Here is a 21,824-nt window from a genome sequence, read left to right as displayed (position 1 = left end):
GCATTTCCTACTGCCTTGTTGTTTACAGACTTGAATTCAAATTGTTTTCACAAGAGTTGTATGTTTGCCCACCCTATTAACATAAGAGCACATTTTTCCAAGCCAATACGAACACTCCATAAACATCATTTGTAACAGCTGTGTTGTATTCCGTTGTATGGATATTTGATAATTACTAATCCATTCTCACTTCTGGCTAATTCCAATTTTTTGGCTATTATAAATAATTAGCTATAATGAATAATCTGTAATAAACTTCTTTGCCTGCATTTCAGATTATTTCCTTTTGATAAATATTTGCAGTGAAATAACTGAGTCATTTATTAACACTTAATGCTCTTAATACTATCAAATTGCATTAAATTAGTTCTCTGCATTAAAAACAAACAAGGTTGGACATGGTGGCTTACACCTATACCCCCAGCACTCTGGGAGGCCAACACAGGAGTATCACTTCAGGTTAAAGGTCTGACACTAGTCTGGTCAACATAGTGAGACCCCATCTCTACAAAACAACTAAAGAATTAGCCAGGCATGGTGGCATGTGCCTACAACCCCAGCTACTCAGGAGGTTGAGGTGGGAAGATCGCTTGAGCCCAGGAATTCAAGACTATGGTGAGCTATGATCGTACCACTGCACTCCAGCCCGGAAAACAGAGCAAGACTGTCTCCCAAGAAAACCCAGAAAAAAAACAAAAACAAAAAAAACAAAAACAAAACCCCAGAAAACCAAAAAGCTTTCTCAATTTGATAAATGAAAATATGTATTATTTGATAAATGAAAAGATTAGTTTTTCAAACATGTCATATCTATAGTTATATCTTTTAGCTTAGCAATTCCACTTCTAGGAATCTGTACTACAGAAATATAAAAGATATTTATAAGAATGTTGACTGCAGCCATGGGAATGGCTCCATATAAGTAGGACAGGAGAAAGATATCTTTGACTTTACGCATTTCTGTATTATTTGAGTAAATTATTATAAGCATGGACTACTTTTGTAAATGGAAACATTTTTTAAAAATTAGTTTCATCTTCTCCCTGAGTATTATTTTTAACAAAAATTATAAATATAAAAAAGAACAATGATCATCTTCTGTAACTCCAGAAAATCCTTTAACTCCGACAAGGTAAAAAATACTAAAAACCATCATACCTAATTCTTTAGCATCTCCTCCTGCTGGACTTCCATTTTTCTGTTGTGCTACAAGTGCATTCAAAATAATTTTTGTTGCCCCAGACCTTGGCAGAGTAACATTTGTAAGAAATGGCAAGTTATTTTTCTTGGCAAATGCCTGACTTGTTTCTCGCCTCTTCCTGAGGAAGCCCCCTTCTGGAAACAAAACAATCCATTTTCGATCTCTGCTCCTGTAATTATTTTCTAAGTGCTTCTTGAGAAGCAGCAGCTGTTGGTCACGATAAGCTCTTCCCTAGAAGGTACACACACACGTAATAAGTACAGGTACATCCAAAATTAAAATGCCATAAAATTAAATAGAAATTACAGCTTCTAAATTAAAATCCAATCACAGAATAGAACAGTGATTCCCCCACCCCACCCCAACTTACTGCCCTTTTTGACCACAGGGGTAAAAAGAGAGAAGTTATTAGCATTTATATAAATAAACCTTTCTTTCTGAAGGAAAAGGAAATTGTTCTGATTGCCCTTGAAAGTGCAGTCATTCATCAATTCAGTGACTACTTACTGAGTGCCTGCTATGTGCCACACACTGTCCTAGGCACTAGACATAGAGGAGGAAATAAAGAGACTTTCATGGAACTTACATTCTAGTTTGGGAAGATGGCAAATGTGGAGTGCAAACTCAACTAGTAATATGTGTTAGGAAGAAAACAGTAAAAGGATAGAAAGGGTCAAGAGGGTCAGAGAAAGCTGCTATGAGGAGATGACATTTGAGCAGAACTGATCATGTGAGGGAATAAGTCATGTGAAGATGCAAGGCATAATATTCCAGGTGACAAGAACGAAAAGGACAAAGGTCATTTGGTGGGAACAAGTATGGCATGTTCAAAGAACAGCACCAAGGCCAGTGTGGCTGAAGTGTGATAAACAAGGAAGTCAGGGGTAGGAAATGAAGCTGCAGAGGGAGGTGGAGACCAAATGAGAAGAGCCTTATGCATGGTAAGTAGTTTTGGAGGGGACGTCTTTGGATAGTTTTGAACAAGGAAGTGTTATAATCTTATTTATGTTTAAAAAATCTGACCAGTCTGGGCAACATGGTGAAACCCCATCTATACAAAAATTAGCCAGGTGCGATGGCACATTTAGTGGTCCCAGCTACTCAGGAGGCTGAGGCAGGAGGATCACTTGTGCCCACAAGTTCGAGGATGCAGTGAGCCCTGATGGTACCACTGCACTCCAGCCTGGGTGATAGAGTGAGACCCTGTCTCAAAAAAAAAAAAAAAAAAAAAAAAAAAGAAAGAAAAAGAAAAAAAAAAGAAAATCTGCTGGCTCCTGTGACCAAAAGACCACAGGAGATAAGTTAGAAGACTTGCAGTATTCCACACAAGGGAATTTGATGAGATTCAATTATATTCTATTGATAATAAGTAGTTACATTCAGGAAAAATGTGAAAGTAAATCTTAAAAGACATTCTAATGGACGTATCTTAGTTGAGAGGGAAAGAGAGAAAAGAAGATGACCTGAAGTCTAAAAAGAAGAATCTAGAAAAATCTGTAGGAAGGCCCAAAGCTTACAACTAAATATCACAAAGTTTCTTTCTTTTTTCTTTTTTTTGAGACAGAGTCTCGCTCTGTTGCCCAGGCTGGAGTGCAGTGGTGCGATCTTGGCTCACTGCAAGCTCTGCCTCCCGGGTTCACGCCATTCTCCTGCCTCAGCCTCCCGAGTAGCTGGGACTACAGGCACCTGCCACCACATCCGGCTAATTTTTTTTATTTTTAGTAAAGACAGGGTTTCACCGTGTTAGCCAGGATGGTCTCGATCTCCTGACCTTGTGATCTGCCCGCCTTGGCCTCCCAAAGTGCTGGGATTACAGGCGTGAGCCACCGTGCCGGCCGGTTCTTTCTTTCAGTGTGATCAATTTGCCAATATTTTCCAGCCAACAAAATTACAGAAACTCCTCAAAATAATTAGTATGCTTTCAGTCTTTAGATCAAATGTATCCCAAATGGAAAACATGTAAGACATTCTGTTAGTCAGTTTACTGAAGTGAACTGATTATGATTAAGATAGCTATTAAGTTCTCAAGATTATACGTAAAATATTTTTACTATTCTTGGAAAAGCTTGTAAAATGGTCTAGTAGCAAAGTCTCAAGAGAATTTTTCTTTTAAACATTAATGCTTTTTCCCTTCCTTCCCCTCATGTTATAGATTTTTATTACTAATCTATCAGGGAAAAACATGTTGCTCTTTAGAAATAAATTTGTAAACTTTCCAGATACTTTGAAATATAATCTTTATGTATGCCAAACTTCACATAGTAATCACAAGAAAATATTTTGGAGTACCTAATTTTCAACTTTTATCTTAAAAGTACACCGATAATCTAGTATAATTTAGCCTCTTTTTTTTTTTTTTTTTTTTTTTTGAGATGGAATCTTGCTGTGTCACCCAGGCTGGAGTGCAGTGATGCAATCTCGGCCCACTGCAACCTCTGCCTCCCAGGTTCAAGCGATTCTCCTGCCTCAGCCTCCCAAGTAGCTGGGACTACAGGTTCATGCCACCATGCCCAGCTAATTTTTGTATCTTTAGTAGAAACAGGGCTTCACCATGTTGGCCAGGCTGGTCTCGAACTCCTGGCCTCAAGCAATCTGTCCACCTCGGCCTCCCAAAGTGCTGGGATTACAGGCATGAGCCACCAAGCCCAGCCCCTCTTCTTGATGCCTGATGATCATCATTAGAATCAACTGTTACACTACACTATAAATTCAATTATTTCCTAAAGCTGGAAATGAGGTAAGGTGCTCAGCTAGCTTTTCGGATCCCTGAGACTGCTAAGCTTTCTAATTGTTGGTTCTGCTGCCTTCTCTGAGCTATTACACTAGGATCTTTGTTAAATTGTCCTGATCAGTTTATTTTGTCTTGACGTTGTGTCCACTCCCCACTGCCACTTCCTGTGGTTCCAGGGTATGCTTATGTTTGTTTCTCTGCTCAGAAGAACAAAGAGTGTTTCCAAAAAGAAATGATATAATGTCCAGTACATAAAGCTGTCTGGAGTAAAGTATATGTGTTTTGTGACACCTATTTTCACAGAACTTAGAAATTTTTCTACTCACTTCCAGCTTATTTCTGAATTTGTGGTTCTTGGAAAAGGCTTAATTAGATTAACCAATTATTCATTAAGTAATTATTATGTGCAAAGCACGGCACAATCCAGGTTGTTAAATATGTAAACACCAAATAACTGTGGTATTGTCATGCATAAAAGCTCGTACATACCATATTTCAGTTATCCATTCTGGTGAAAATAAAGCATGTAATACTAGTAACAAGTCAAGAAAATAATGTAGTGCTGATAAGAGGCTATCATTCTTCTTCCTACACTAAACTATTTCTAATGCTTGGGACTTCCCAATTCACCTTCCTTCCAGCAAATCCATACCTATTCTTTAAAACTTGTGCCAAATATCATCTTCTCCTCTGAAGTTTTTCTGGATTCACATAAAACTGATACACTTATTTTTCCCACTATGAATTCCCAAAACACCTCCCATTATTATTATTACATTAACTTATTTATTAATTTATTTAATAATCTGCCTACTAGTAATTTAGATATCTACTATATTATACAACAGTGCCTTGTAAATAAAAGTAATAGTGATACAATAGTAGTAATCAAGATAAAAATGATGATGAAGGTAGCAGGCACTGTTCTGAGTGCTTTATAGTATTACTTCATTTAATCCCCACAACAACCATTGTGGGGGATACTACATATTATTCATGTTTGGAAAACAAGAAACTTGAGTATTTAAATAATTTGTCCAATTCACATAGCTAAGACACTGAATAGTGGGGAATGTTTACTAAACTAAAAATGTACCTTCTAAATGGGAGAAGAGTAGAGATTAGAATATTGCATTTTAAGTATTTTAATACTTATCCATAGTCAAATTTAGATTGAAATAAATGGTTAGGGAACAAAGATTCAGAGAAAGAGCTCCCTGAGCCCGGCACAGTGACTCACACTTGTAATCCCAGCACTCTGGGAGGCCAGGCGGGTGGATCACTTGTGGTCAGGAGTTCGAGACCAGCCTAACCAACACAGTGAAACCCCATCTCTATTAAAAATACAAAAATTAGCTGGGCGTAGTGGCATGCCTATAGTCCCAGCTACTCCAGAGGCTGAGGCATGAGAATCACTTGAACCCAGGAAGTGGAGGTTACAGTGAGCTGAGATGGTGCCACTGTACGCTAGCCTGGGCGACAGAGTGAGACTCCGTCTCAAAAACAAAACAAAACAAAACAAAAACTCCCTGAGACTGGTTAGAAGTAGCCCTACCTATTATAATTGGTTTTGTTACACCTCTTTTTATAATCAAGAATCAATTTGACCAGGCTATCACTGTGGGGAAAAAAGAGCTCATTACTTACCTGTCTTATAAAGAAGTCTCCATGAACTAGAGAAACAATTCCAAAGTTTGTGTACTTAAAAATATGATCCATCAACCACATCATCTGAGCAACAACCTAAAATATTTAAAAGCAAGAAATAATATTGGATAGAAGAAACCTGACTACAGTAGAGCTGAGTCTCCAAGCTTTAAATATAATTATCCAAGCATACTTTTAATAAACCAAAACATCTTAAGTCTAACTCTATTTCTACAAACAAAGCACAGTTACTAATAGTGTCTACATGAAAAATTACAGGTCTTGATTCCAAGTCTTCGAATCCTAAGTCACGGGTACATATATCACTATATAAAAAATGAAACTCAATTAACTTCTTAAATTTGGGATTAATGATTTCAAATTTGTTCTATCCCAAAGTCTCTGATAATTCTTACATAACTTGCAAAATTATTTTGAAACGATATAATAAAATGGTTAAGTTATCAAACAAGACTATATATTTAATGAACATTCACTATGGGTTTATAAAACCTGAGTGTAGCTTCATGGCAAAGTATAAAAAGTTAGTGTCCCAAATAAAACATTTAAAAATTAATATAATAGAATGATTTACATATTCTATTATGAAGAATATTTATTAGTTTATGCAAAATCATGCTCTTTGCCAGGATAAAAATATTTGTAGTGCCTCAGTCCTTAAACAGAAAAATATTATCCACTGCTGATAAGAGTTAATACCTATATTGAGGGCAGAAGACTTTCTTTCATGCAAATTTAAAAATTAAAAGTACAGGCCAGCCATGGTGGCTCACGCCTGTAATCCCAGCACTTTGGGAGGCAGAGGCAGGTGGATCACTGGAGGTCAGGAGTTTAAGACCAGCCTGGCCAAAATGGTGAAACCCCGTCTCTACTAAAATACAAAAATTAGCCACGCATGGTGGTGCGTGCCTGTAATCCCAGCTACTCGGGAGGTTGAGGCAGGAGAATTGCTTGAACCTGGGAGGCAAAGGTTGCAGTGAGCCAAGACCGAGCTGCTGCACTCCAGCCTGGGTGACAGAGAGAGACTCCATATTAAAAAAAAAAAAAAAAATTAAAAGTCCAAACAGGATCTAATTAATGAATCGGTTAATTGTTCTTTCCTGCTGAGGAAATAGCATTCCTTGTTATAAGCCTTAACTAAAGTGAAAGCTACAACCTCAATCAAGAATGCAATAAGCTCTACTTTGGTTTCCCAGGGGAACAGTAGATGTAAACATCATCTCTAAGAATCAACTGATGTGAACCTACACATATGGAAAAAACTAAAACACTGATATCCATGTGCTGCTTTTATAAAAGCATTATAAAAGCCCACAGATGATATAACATTACAGCTTCTGCCTTAGTTTTCCAGCTACACAACTCCTACTCCATCGGCTTTACAATATTAAATCATTTATTTTTAAAATGAAGATATATACCTAGTAAAGAAAGAACTGATTCCTCAATCAATTAATATAGAGTAAGATAATCACCAGCATCCCATCTTGTTTTGCTTTGCAGTGATGATTACAATACTATGTTTAAATAAACTGAGATTTGGACTAAATGAAATTTGTTGAAAAGTGTCCCCAAAACAAACAAAAAGCAGTGGATTCAACCTATAAAGCATTTTAGCTTTAGCCACATTATGAAGTGTAGTTGTAATTTATTGACTTCTGGGTTTTAAATGCCAAATAACTAGCTTTTATATTCATGGTGGATTTCTCTCTTCAGTTAGAAGTGTCACTTAAAACATAAATTCAGTAAAGATAGACAAACTATTTCCTGAGATTTGTAAGGATAGCTCTGTTCCAACTTATTTTAGGGGAAATGTTATAAGTCAATAAATGTTTATAAAACATTTAATAAAGTTCTTTTGACAGAAATAAAAATTCTTAGTTTTATCATAAATTGTCATAAAAGGCCAAGACAATTCACAGACACTTATTATAAGGGTACCAGGCTGGGCACGATGGCTCACGCCTGTAATCCCAGCACTTTGGGAGACTGAGGTGGGCGGATCACGAGCTCAAGAGATCGAGACCATCCTGGTCAACCCCGTCTCTACTAAAAATACAAAAATTAACCAGGCGTGGTGGCAGACACCTGTAGTCCCAGCTACTAGGGAGAACTAAGGCAGGAGAACCGCTTGAACCCGGGAGGCAGAGGTTGCAGTGAGTTGAGATGGCACCACCGCACTCTAGCCTGGCGACAAAGCAAGACTCCGTTTCAAAAAAAAAAAAAAAGTACCAACACTTTCAGAAAATACAATTAATCCTTTGTTTCATATTCTTCAAAAGAAGGATGAGTAAACATAAGTTGCCTAAATCAACTCTGTCAATGTTTGATAGGTCTGTCACTCAGAACTTTTCCATTATTTCTAAGAGACAAAATCAATCTATATCAATTATTCTTTATCTGGATGCACAGATTTTCTTTTTCTTTTTTTTTTTTATTATACTTTAGGTTTTAGGGTACATGTGCACAATGTGCAGGTTTGTTACATATGTATCCATGTGCCACGTTGATTTCCTGCACCCATTAACTCGTCATTTAGCATTAGGTATATCTCCTAATGCTGTCCCTCCCCCCTCCCCCAACCCCACAACAGTCCCCGTAATGTGATGTTCCCCTTCCTGGATGCACAGATTTTCTACATATCAAAACACCGTCTAGAGACTTAAATAAATGACTGCACTCTTTTTGTCCTTTTGAAATTATAATAAGGTCAATGGTTCTCCATTGGGTGAGTATGGAAACTGCAGGATAATTTTGGTCCTTGTGACAACAAGGACTAAGGAGTGCTACTAGCATTTAGTGTGTGACAGTTGGGTAAACAAAACATCTGGCAATGTCCAGGACAGTTCTCAGCAACACTGTTGTCCTATTAAAATGCCAACAGTACTCCCACTGAGAAACTAATAGGGGCTTCAAGAAGTCCCCTGAATTCAAAAAGCTACGTTATCATTACATTACCATCAAAGTAATATTTTTCAACTGGCCCACAATAGCCTTCCTTCTTCGAATGTATCCATAAAGTATAAAATAAATCAAGTAAACATTCCTACTAGTGAATACAAATCAATATTGCTCTGTAATTATTAGGCAGCAGGGAGAGATTATAATGCTTCCACCCTTATATTTCTCAGTTACTCCTTTATGAAAGAAAATAAAATATTCTTCTAGATTTCAAAGTATTCAGTATTATCAGAGCATTATTTAGTATTAACTAATCTCAAAATAAAAAAATTACTTGGGATAGAAAAATGAACCTAGACAAACTAACTTAAATATTTTTATAAAGGCAAACAAGCCAACCAAACTTTCTTTTGTCCACATGACTGGGGAATTTGAAATTACCTAATATTCTAGTTAATACAGTTATCTATACCAAACTGGTGTTAGAATACAGTTAGACATATTTATATTGACCATTTTAATCACGAGTTTCAAAAAACACTTAAGGACATTGTAGGCCCTCAGGATAATCACTATAAATGTAATGATCCTATCTATAAGAGTTACAATGTTAACTAATTGGAGATTCTCTTTAATAGAAAGCCAAATCAACTAGTTTTGCAAAATTTTAACATCATGAACTCAGAGGACAGGCAATAAATATTATCATAAATGCAAATATATCTACACGGTGATACTCTTTTAACAATTCAAGATCCTGAAGATAAGAAAGGATTTAATTTATTCCATATTCCAGCAAGATTATGCCACTGCTTTTCAGATAGACAAGAAAAACAGATTCTACAATAATAAAACATATTTTTATTTAATCTCCTCTCATTTTCTGACCCTACCCTAACCTAGTGAATCAAAATCTCTGGAACCTAAACACACCAGGGCTTATTCTCACTTTGATGTTTTTGCCAAGATTGTTTCATTAAGAAAGAAGTTGTTGCTTTACCACTCTACCTAAATTCTACTCATCCTTCAAGGCCAAGTTTATGTCCTCTCTCCTTCATAAAGTTTTCTATGTCCATGAGGTACACAGTGCACTTACCCTCCACTGAAGCCATCTCACTTGTCAATTAAGTATTGTTTACGGCTCATGCCTGTAATCCCAGTACTATGGGAGGCCAAGAGTGGGTGGATCACCTGGTTTGAGACCAGCAGCCTGGCCAACATGGTGAAACCCCGTCTCTACTAAAAATACAAAAATTAGCCAGGCATGGTACCCGTGCCCATAGTCCCAGCTGCTTGAGAGGCCAAGGCACAAGAATTGCTTGAACCCAGGAGGCAGAGGTTGCAGCAAGCCAAGATTGCACCACTGCACTCCAGTCTGGGCAACAGTGCAAGACTCCATCTCAAAAAAAAAAAAAAAAAAACATTGTTTGTGATACCCTTCTTCCACCTACCACTAGGCTGTCAGCACCTTGATAAGATGAATTGTATCTTATAGGATGGTGTTTACACTTCTTAAAGTCACTGATCATAACTACTAAGCCCTTAATGAACTTCCATTGATTTGATTATTTACTATTAGGTCACACATTAACTCCATTAATTTATACACCTTATTTAGTTTTCTATGAACATAACCTCTTTAACTTCTAAGGTGATAATTCTCTTAAGGCTAAAGATGAATTTATTTTTTATATTTTATAAACTGATATATATATATTTTATATGAAAATATTTTATATTTTATAAACTGATATATATATCATTTTATATTTTATAAAATCAGTTTATATTTTATAAATTTATATCAGTTTATATTTTATAAACTGATATATACTTATATCAGTTTATGTTTTACAAACTGATATATATATTTATATCAGTTTATGTTTTACAAACTGATATATATATCAATTTATATTTTATAAACTGATATATATTTACATATCAGTTTATAAATATTTATTCTATCATAAGCAATATTCCCCCAACCTTTTGTTTTAGAGATGGGGTCTTGCTGTGTTGCCCAGGCTGGAGTGCAGTGGCTCTTCACAGACATGATCCCACTACTGATCAGCACAAGAGTTTTGGCCTGCTCCATTTCCAGCCTGGGCTGGTTTACCCTTCTTGTGTGAGCTAGTTGTTCACTGCTCCCAGGAGGTCACCATATTTATGCTCAACTTAGTGCAGACTGCCTATCAGCATAGAGAACTATAGCCCAAACTCCTGGGCTCAAGCGATCCTCCTGCCTCAGCCTCCCAAGTAGCTGGAACTACAAGTGGCACCACTGTGCCAGGCCAAAGCTGCTTTTTGTGTTTGTATTTTTCAAACTGGCAATCCACTGCTTCACCTCCAGATAGCCCTCAATTTGAACTATATTAACCTGCTTTCATCCCAGTTACTATTTTTTAAAACAGTCTTATTGAAATATAATTCACATTGTCCCAGTTTTTTTTTTTTTTTAAGTCTCTACATTCCCACTTCTGGGTGACTTAGAATGATACATTTTTCCTTTTAATATTTTCTAAATTTTTATTTAAAGTATACATATTAAAGTCTATGTCTATATTTCAAAGCACAGTAAGATATTTGAATCGATTCCCTTTTTTTCTTTTTTGAGATGGAGTCTTGCTCTGTCGCCAGGCTGGAGTACAGTGGCGTGATCTTGGCTCACTGCAATTTCTGCCTCCCAGGTTCAAGCGATTCTCCTGCCTCAGTCTCCCGAGTAACTGGGACTACAGGCGTGCACCACCATGCCCAGCTAATTTCTGTATTTTTAGTAGAGATGGGGTTTCACCATGTTGTCCTTGATGGCCTCGATCTCTTGACCTCATGATCCACCCACCTCAGCCTCCCAAAGCGCTGGGATTACAGACGTGACCACCATGCCCAGCTAAATGGATTCCTTTTTAACCTTCCTTTCTGGATGTCTATCTACTGCCTTCAGGGTAGCTTACCAGTCCTTTGTCCTGGAGGCACATCATCAGTGTGCACACATCTCCTGTTGCCTGATGATTCACCAGCATCACTGCTTCATCTTTTGAAACTGCTTTAATATCTTCTCCCCATTCCATCACTGTAAGAATAAAAAGTTTCAAAGCCATCATTTTAAAGATTTTTATATTATCACAAACCTTATATTAGAAAAAATGATGTATATTAATGATAAGTCACCTAGCTAAAACATCCGAAAGTTTAGAACTAAGTTTATTTCCTATGCAAATCAGAATGTTAATATAACTTTTATAGAGCCCCCAAATATACATTAAAATATAAAATTATCATACCTTATTTATTTATTTATTTATATTTGAGACAGAGTCTAGCTCTGTCACCCAGGCTGGAGTGTAGTGGTGCGATCTTGGCTCACTGCAACCTCCACCTCCCGGGTTCAAGCAATTCTCTTGCCTCAGCCTCCCAAGTAGCTGGGATTACAGGTGCACACCACCACGCCCAGCTGATTTTTGTATTTTTAGTAGAGACGGGGTTTCACCATATTGGCCAGGCTGGTCTCAAACTCTTGACCTCAAGTGATCCACCTGCCTTGGCCTCCCAAAGTGCTGAGATTAGAGGTGTGAGCCACCGTGCCCAGCTATGGTCACACCTTTGATCTAGAAGTTCTATTTCCTAGAATTCATCCTACAGAAACTTGTTCAAATAAGCAAAGATATATGTATAAAGAATGTTTATCACAACTTAAATGTTCACCAACAAGGGAATGGACAAGAAAATTATGATGTAATAGGAGAGTATAAACCCATTAAAATAATGGAGGATACCTCTTGTTCACTAACCCAAAAAAGATGTATTATCAACTAACAAAGCAAATCACCAAACAGTAAATATAGCATGATCCCATCTTTTTAAAGCAGGAATACCATCTATGTGTTGTTCAATGCACTGAAAAAAGTCTAGAAAAACAAATTTCAAACTGTTAATACTGATCATCAATGAGAGGTGGTTCCCAACCCTTCAGATTCGATTTTATAAGAAAACATTCAGACATAATAATACATACTTTCACCTTAAAATAAGAAAACTAATAAAAATGCCAAATTATTTGAAGTTATCAGATGAAAAGTCACTGCACCAAAATCTATACGTACATTCTAAGGGAAACAGTGGTATTTCTATGTAGTTATGCCTCATTTCATTTTATATTTATTTTTAACTTTTTTGAGACAGGATCTTGCTCTGTTACCTTGGCTGGAGTGCAATGGTGCAATCACAATGGCTCACTGCAGCTTCAAGCTCCCTGGGCTCAGTGACCCTCTTACCTCAGCCTCCTGAGTAGCTGGGACTACAGGTGCGTGTCACCACGTCCAGCTAATTTTTGTATTTTTTTTGTAGACACAAGGATTTGCCATGTTGCCCAGGCTCATCTCAAACTCCTGGGCTCAAGCAATCCACTGGCTTCGGCCTCTCAAAGTATTGGCATTACAGACATGAGCCACTGCACTCGGCCACCTCATTTTACAGTAAATTTACTTCAAGCCTCAGTTTTCAAACATCAGAATTCCGCAAAGGATCTTCCAGCATTTTTTGATATGAATTACCAAAGGCCGATTCTACATTAGTATTCATCTTCACTCTAACCTTATCTCACTCACTGCTACAAGGAAAGAATTCAAGCCACCTGTGTGTAAATGCTCTGGATGAAATAGGGATAGGGAGACCTATTTAGAAGCCAATTTTGCACTATGTTTCAAAATTAATAAATGCACAAACCTATTTACCTAGGAATTCTACTTCTAGAGATGCATCCTACAGATATCCTCATTTATGTGCAAAATGACATATACACAAGGCTACTCATTGCAGCTTTGATTGTAAAAGCAAAGATGAAAACAACTAGAAAGAGAGGCTAACTCAAATTCATAGAAACAGTAGAATGGTGGTTGCCAGGGGTTGGGGGAGGGGGAAATTGTTGTTTAATGAGTACAGTGTTTCAGTTTTACAAGATGGAGAAGTTTTAGATATTGGTTCCATAACAATGTGAATATACTTAACAAGACTAAACTGTACACTTGAAAAATTAAGATGGTGAATTTTGTATTAGCATATTTTACCGCAATTAAAAACATTTTTAAGGGAGACCAGCTAAATAAATTATATCTATGCAATGGAATATTATGCAAACATAGCACTTACGTACTAATATGAAATGATATACTTTAAGTAATAAAAGCAAAGTGTAGAATAGGATGACGGATGCCACTAGTTGTGTTTTTTGTTTGTTTTTTTTTGTTTTTGAGATGGAGTTTCGCTCTTGTTGCCCAGGCTGGAGTGCAATGGCGTGATCTCGGCTCACCGCAACCTCCGACTCCCATGTTCAAGCGATTCTCCTGCCTCAGCCTCCCAAGTAGCTGGGATTACAGGCATGTACCACCACGCCTGGCTAATCTTGTATTTTTAGTAGAGACAGGGTTTCTCCATGTTGGTCAGGCTGGTCTTGAAATCCCAACCTCAGGTGATCCGCCCACCTCGGCCTCCCAAAGTGCTGGGACTACAGGCCTGAGCCACCGCACCCGGCCTAGTTATGTTTTTAAAAAGGACAGAGAATACACTAACCAAATGAAAACTCCCCATATGCCCCTGTTGACAACCCTCCAATGGAGACACACGGACATACAAACACACAAACACACACACACATGCACAACATTCTTTCATTAATACATTCTTCATTCAATAAATCAGCATCAGGCACAGTTAGGTGTTGTGGATATAAAATAAATAAGAACATTTCAAGTATTATTCTAAAGTGAACAGCAGTTAAAACTCAAGAAAAGTCTAGCTTGGTTCTATAAATAGTGGGCTATTAAGAGGTAATGTGGAAAGTTTTCTGGCTCTCCATCTGTATTAATAGATGTCTCATAACCAAATAGTACTTTAACGCAATCTGTGCTACATGAGTGGAAAATACTAGATACCTAGGCCCATGCAGTGGGAAGGCATATATGTCAATATAACTGCAAATAAGAATAAGTTTTTACATAAAATATATCTTACCTGTTTGCTTTATATAAATCAGATAAATCTAGTAAGTGTGACTGGTTTAAATATGAAAATATACACTGAATTTGGAATCCTCTGTACTGGGTTGAACAGTATACTCCAAAAATTCATGTCCACCCAAAATCTGTGAATCAAGATGAGGTCATACTGGATTAGGGTGGGCCCTAAACCTAAATCCAGTAAGATTGGAGTCCTTATAAGAATAGGAAAATGTGGGTCAGAGAGACACACAGGGAGACCACCATGTGATGATAGAGGCAGAGATTGAAGTGACGCACCTACAAGCTGAGGGACACCATGGATGGTGGACAACCACCAGAAGAAGCTGAAAGAGGCAAGGGAAGAGCCTCCCCGAGAGTCTTTCAAGAGAGCATGGCCCTGTTGACACCTTGATTTCAAGACTTCTAACTTCCAGAACTGTGAAAGAATAAATATCTGCTGTAAAACCCAGTTTGTGGTAATTTGTTATGGCAGCCCTAAGGAATTAACATAACCCCTCCCTCAATTTTCCCCATCCTCTCTCTTCCCTTTCCATGCTATTTTCCCCAAAATTATAGTCTTTCTTTTCTTATCAAGTGTAGGAAAAGAATTGCATTATCTTTTAATATTCAGAACATTATATATAATCTAACATTATGTATTATAAATGGTTTTTAATGTTCACTTCTAAATACTTTCAGAAATTATACTTTAAAGTATAATTATTAAGAGTTAATACACTACATGTTTTATCTCTCAATCAGAACTTAGCCAAAATTTATTTTTGGACCAAATGTCAATTTACCAAGACTCACATAGCATGCTAAATCAAAAAAGTGAAGGTGGTCAGGTGTGGTGGCTCACGCCTATAATCCCAGCACTTTGGGAGGCCAAGGTGGGTGGATCACTTGAGGTCAGGAGTTCGGGACCAGCCTGGCCAACATGGTGAAATCCTGTCTCTTCTAAAAAATACAAAAATTAGCAGGTGTGGTGGCATATGTCCATAATCCCAGCTACTTGGGAGGCTAAGGCACAGGAATCGCTTGAACCTGGGAGGCAAAGGTTACAGTGAGCCGAGATTGAGCCACTGCACTCCAGCCTGGGTGACAAAGCGAGACTCTGTCTCAAAAAAACAAAACAAAACAAAATGAAGGTACCTAGATCAACTTTTCTTTTCTTTTTTTTTGAGTCAGGAACTCCTGGACTGAAGCAATCCTCCTGTCTCAGCCTCCCAAAGTGCTGGGATGACAAGCATGAGCCACCACACCCAGTTTGGATCAACTTTTTGCCAATAAGTTATCCTGAGGTAGCAATAAGATCATGTTGAATTTTATAATAATTCTAATTTTATTCAACAACAAATTTAATTTCCAATATATATGGTATTGTTCTTTTAGAGCATAATTTAAGGACCACTGTTAGAAAGTTAAATGACTAACAAAATCAGTGTTTAAATGTTTGCAGCGAAAGAGCAATTTATTACACAGATGAAGTAGCTATGCTCTTCAGATTATGCCTTGCTATCCCAGGACCAGTAAATATAGTAATAAAGCTAATATCTTAACCAAGGGATAGAAAAGAAGCTATGGATGTCTGCAGTTCTTACACTGCACTTGATTAGAAGAACAAAAATATTCTAACACGCTGCTCTATGAAATGAATTCTCAAAAAAGAATTGGGTCGGGTCCATTATTTCCAAACGGAAAAAGGACAACTGAATAAAAACTGGAGGAAAAATTTTCTAATTGTAATAAATTTTAAAATTCTTATTGAAAACCAAAGCTAAAGGTTATCATCTACTACATACACATAACACACACACATACACACACACATTCTAACATGTATATCAATATACTTTTCCCAAAAGTTATAGATTAGAATTAATCTGGACAGTTCACATCTCAAAAAGAAAATAGAAACAACAACCCATCAAAAACTCCTTAAAAATAGTGACACTAAAGCCATTATACTGGCCTACAAAACAGAATTAACAGAGAGAAGAAAGGTTGCTTATTATGCCCGCAAGCTGATGCAACACACTATTTTATCCTTCTGTGCCTGCATTTTCTCACTTATGAAACAATAATATCATTAATGCTACTTAAACATGTTGCAAAAATGAGGAAGATCTAATTGACAGTACCATAGAGATCCTGAGTAATGGGATTAAAGTCACTTTTGGAATCACTAGTAACTAAAAGAGCCCTATGCCTACTGTGTCATATGAAAATCAGTCTAATAGTAAAGATTAAAGAGCCAGCTGGGCATGGTGCCTCATACCTGTAATCCCAGCACTCTGGGAGGCCGAGGCAGGAGGACCTCTGAGGCCAGGAGTTCAGGACCAGTCTGGGCAAAAAAGTGAGAATCTGTCTCTATAAAAAAATTAAAAATTAGCTGGGTGTGGTGGCATGTACCTGTGGTCCCAGCTACTCTAGAGGCTAAGGCAGAGGATCTCTTGGGCTCAGAAGCTCAAGGCTGTAGTGAGCTGTGATCATGCCACTACACTCCAGTCTGGATGACATACATAGACACTCTCTCTAAAAGCAAACAAACAAACAACAACAACAATAACAAACAAATAAAATATTAGAGAGCCAAAATAATCCATAAGTGAATTTCACATAGCTGGAGAACTGTGGCCTTCAGCAGCCCAGGTTTGAGGCAGATGGGATTGGATTCATCCAAGGGAGGGTGTTAGTTCATTAAGAGTAGCCATGAGAGTGTGGCTTAAAGTACTGATTAATGGAGGGGAGACTGGTGAGGAAAAGAAGCCTTGCAAACAAACAGCTGACTACCTAGAAAAGAGAGGGAGGGAGGGCAATCATACACAGAGATGCTGATGCCACCCCCATCTCCACAACATTCTAGTCAAGCTTCCCAAGGGAAGGCCCAGACTTTTGAAAAACCTCCTAATACATACCTCTAAATAAGAACCACTAGAATTGAAGTGCTGATAAGGTTAATTTTATTTTTTTTTAAGCAAGTACATTGTATACACTAGGAAATCATGGTCAGTGTCCCTTTGACTCTTAAATTTTAAGAGGTTAAAATTTGAGAGGGCAAGGCTCAAGAGGTAGCTTTTGGAGGGGTTACATAACTAAAATAATAATAGTAGCAGATATTATTAAATAGATATATAAGTAATAATCTTAATAGCTAACATTTATGGAATGTTTATTATGTGCCACGCACTAGTAATAGTAATTTTCTATTAGTAATAGAAAATAATTTACATTATTTTCTGATTTAATCTTCACAAAATTCTAAATGTACAGATAGTATCACCCCCAATATGCAAATGAGGAAAATGAGACACAAAAGGTTAAGCACTGTTTTCAAACTTACATAGTTAGGAAGTAGGGGAACTGGGATTCAAAACCATAATATCATATTGTCACTGCTGGCATGCTTCATGTCAAAGAACCTTAAGGACAGGAACTTGGATAAACTGCCCTTGCAGCCCCTAAAGTTGCCCATGATTATGCCAGGGAATAGGGTGGACAAGCCAAGTCCCAAAGTCCTCAACAAATAAGGACGGTGGATGGCAACAATAAGGGGGATAGAGAGGTATATGGCCAAATAATCAAGCATTTTTCTCAATGACAGTTGAATAATTACCAAGTCTAAAGGGGCAGGTATCTAAGAAAAAAAATCAACATTGTCTTTGGACCGAGATGGGATTATCTTAAATATAATATGCTCAATACAGAACTGGCTCTTTTTCCTAGTCTTCCCCATCTTAGCAAAGAACACTGCTGTTCACCCAGTCATCTGAAGACGAAACCTAGGACTATCTTTCATTCCTCCCTTTCCTTAATCTTCCACATTCAATCCATCTCTAAGTCCAGTGGACTCTACCTTCAAAATACATTTGGATCCTCTATTTTTCTTCTTCTTACTACTACCATTCTTTATTATTATTATTGAGACAGAGTCTCACTCTATTGCCCAGGCTGGAGTGCAGTGGCACAATCTCGACTCACTGCAAACTCCACCTCCCAGGTTTAAACAATTCTCCTGCTTCAGCCTCCCAAGTAACTGGAACTACAGGTATGCGTCACCACATCCGGCTAATTTTTTTTTTTTTTTTGTATTTTAGTAGAGATAGGGTTTCATCATGTTGGACAGGCTGGTCTTGGTGATCTGCCCACCTTGGCCTCCAAAGTGCTGGGATTACACGCGTGAGCCACCATGCCTGGCCCTCTCTACTACTACCATTCTAATCCAAGCCACCAATAACTCTTGCCTGGACTTCTGCAATGACTTCCTAACTAGTCTTCTTGCTTCCACTCCGCCTACCTATGTAAAAGAAATCTTTAGAATTCCAATTTCAAATATCATTAAAATCAGAAACACCACTGTCAAGCATGAATTAGGGAAGAGCAGGAAAGTCAAAGATAATAACTGGGAATTAACTTTCACTGGCATTGAGATTTAGTTTAAGTTAAACTTGTACTGTTTTCAAAAGGGGAGCTAGTGGCATTTTGGGTGAAGCAATTCTTCCTCCTACAGCTCATTAGTATTGCAAAACTTTTAGCTTGCCTGGCCAATAGTCTGTTACAATCCAAAAGGTAATTCCAAACATCCTGACTCCACCCCAATCTCCTTTGAGAAGCACTAAGTTAAAATTATGTCAATATAAGCCTGTGGTAAAATCAGGGTGAGGTTAAATAACAAGAATCATCCTAACAACATTAGGGCTAAATAAACACATGTTTATAGCAAACAAAGATCCATCTCTATGATTCCCTCCCCTTCACCCACTAAGCTCCCAGGATATGGCAGCCAAGAGTTTGGAACAATCTCCTCTAGGGAATTTGATCACCTCAAGAGGAAAGACCTAAAAATATTGACATTTGGGGTTCCCCAGTGAAATATTCCAATAAGATTACCCTACAATGAGGCTCAATGTTGATAAGCCACAGCCACTTGCTTGGCTACAAATCAACATTTTAATCTTTCATTCTTAAAACAAGAATAGACAGTTGAAGGCAATGAGAAGAGCAGATGTGTGAAGGGCTCTATGTTATCCCCACTTCCGACTTGAAACAAGACATAAACTCCCCATGCAAAAGTTACCCTCCTGATACTAGGAAGAAAAGAATATTCTTATCACCAGGAATGGGGAGTCAATGCAGGGGTAAGTCTGCACAACAAACCATACTAAAATAATCCTTTCTTTCCATTAGTTTCCCCCATGTAGTTCCTAGTCACTTTCCTACAATTTGCCACCCTTAGAAGCTCAAACCCCTTTCCTTCAACCAGTCATTTCTCTTCAATTTATTACCCTTTGTTAAAATGGTATATAAAGCCAGGCTTGGTGACTCACACCTGTAATCCCAGCACTAAGGCTCAGGTGTGAGGATTGCTTGAGCCTAGGAGTTCAAGATCAGCATGGGCAACAAAGCAAGACCTCATCTCTACAAAAAAATTTTTAAAAAGAAATTAACTGAGCATGCTTATAGTCCTAGCTACTTGGGAGGCTGAGATGGGAGGATCACTTGAGCCCAGGAGTTCAAAGCTACAGTGAGCTATAATCACGCCACTGCACTCCAGCCTGGGAGACAGAACGAGACCCTGTCTCTTAAAAAAGGGAAGGGGAGGGGAGGGGAAGAGAGAGGAGGGGAAAGAAAAGAAGGGGAAAGAAAAGAAGAGAAGAGAAAAGAAAAGAAATGGCACAGTGGCTCACTCCTGTAATCCCAGCACTTCAGGAGGCTGAGGAGGGCGGATCACTTGAGGTCTGGAGTTCGAGATCAGTCTGACACATGGTGAAACCCCATCTCTACTAAAAAAAATTTTTTTTTAAATTAGCCAGGCATGGTGGCACACACCTGTAGTCCCAGCTACTTGGGAAGCTAAGGCAGAAGGATTGCTTGAAACTGGGAGATGGAGGTTGCAGTGAGCCAAGATTGCACCACTGTATTCCAGCCTGGGTAACAGAGTGAGACTCTGTCTCAAAAAAAAAAAAAAAAAGAAAGAAAAGAAAAGAAAGAAAAAGGTATATAAAATCCTGAATCTAAATGCTTCTTTGGAGTTTTCACTTCTTTTCTGTAAAGTCCCCTGTGCCACATAAAAAATGCTAACATCAAATAAAATGTGTATGCTTTTCTCTTGTCAATCTGTCTTTTGTTAGCCCAATTAGGCTAACAAAACAGGCGATAGCTACGAAACCTGAGGGCAGAGGAAAAGTTTTTCCTCCCCTAGTAGTCATATATTGCCGGAGACCTGAAAAAGGCTGTTAATATGAAAGAGAGCAAAGCAAACAGAAAAATAAAGAATCTGAGGAAACAGAGGCATTACACAAAAAAGAAAACTTTAAGAGACCAGCATTAATATCTACATTAAGGTAAGAGATGAGATGATGATAATAACCATGAGACAAGAATAAGAAAAAAAAGGACCTGCTGGAAATTAACATAATTGTAAAAATAAAAGTCTCAATAGAAAAACCGAGAGATAAGTTGAGATAATCTTCCAAACACAAGATTTAAAAACAAGATGAAAAACAAGAGAAAAAAGACTTGAACATTAGAAGACAATTCCACAAAATCCAGCCTTCAAATAACAAGAGTTCCAGAAAAAAGAATAGAGAAAAAGAAATCAAAGATGTAGTTAATGAGCATTTGAGGGGTGTGGATTTCCACTCTGACACGGGACATCAAATAGCTAGCACAGTGGATAAAAACAGATCTATACCAAGACATACATCCCCATGAAATTTCAAAACAATAAATCAAAGAGAAGATCCAACAAACTGTCAGAAAGGAAAAAGAGGACACATATAAGGATAAGGAATCAGATTAACTTGGAATTTCTCAATAGCTACTGAAAGCAAAAAATATTGTAGAGATTATTATTAAAATAATAATGACTTCAAAATCCTGAAGAAAGGCTGGTCCAAAGGTAGTGAGTTATTTCAACTGATTGCTCACAAAGACTGAACTTGTTCTCACTACTGCACTTGACCTGGGGGGAAAAAAAAAAAGAAAAAAAATTCCAAAGAAAAACTACTTTCAACCTAGAATTCTCCACCCAGCCAAATAATCAATCGGGTACAAGCACAGAAAAATATTTTCAAGTGTGTGACATTTTGAAAAATTAACCTCTTGCTCTCATGAAGATATTGGATGATGTGTTTCACTAAAATGAGAAATAAACTAAGAAAGAGAAAGACATGTGAAAAAAGAAATTGGGAACACAACCAAGGAGAGAGGCAAAAAGGATTTTCAGGATGATAGGGAAGGAAGATAATCAGGATGTCGGCTGTATATCAGGCTTAGTGGATAACTAGTCCAAACTGGAGCAAGTTAGGCATTTCCCAGACAG

At 37.6% G+C, this 21,824-nt stretch overlaps 1 protein-coding gene across 3 annotated transcripts in view; it reads right to left on the bottom strand.

The window, feature by feature from the left end:
* LPGAT1 (lysophosphatidylglycerol acyltransferase 1) overlaps positions 1-21,824 on the bottom strand; it is a 92,902-nt gene that overhangs the window by 38,574 nt on the left and 32,504 nt on the right. For all 3 annotated transcript variants that reach the window (XM_030813049.1, XM_030813050.1, XM_012506814.2), the window contains 3 exons: positions 11,456-11,574; positions 5,580-5,675; positions 1,159-1,432 (listed from right to left, as the gene is read on the bottom strand). In XM_030813049.1, coding sequence (XP_030668909.1) covers positions 1,159-1,432; positions 5,580-5,675; positions 11,456-11,574 — 489 coding nt within the window. The remainder of the gene's footprint in view (positions 1-1,158; positions 1,433-5,579; positions 5,676-11,455; positions 11,575-21,824) is intronic.

This window comes from Nomascus leucogenys, chromosome 5, assembly GCF_006542625.1.
Source record: "Nomascus leucogenys isolate Asia chromosome 5, Asia_NLE_v1, whole genome shotgun sequence".
NCBI lineage: Eukaryota > Metazoa > Chordata > Mammalia > Primates > Hylobatidae > Nomascus > Nomascus leucogenys.
This window is presented reverse-complemented; position numbering and strand designations above follow the sequence as displayed.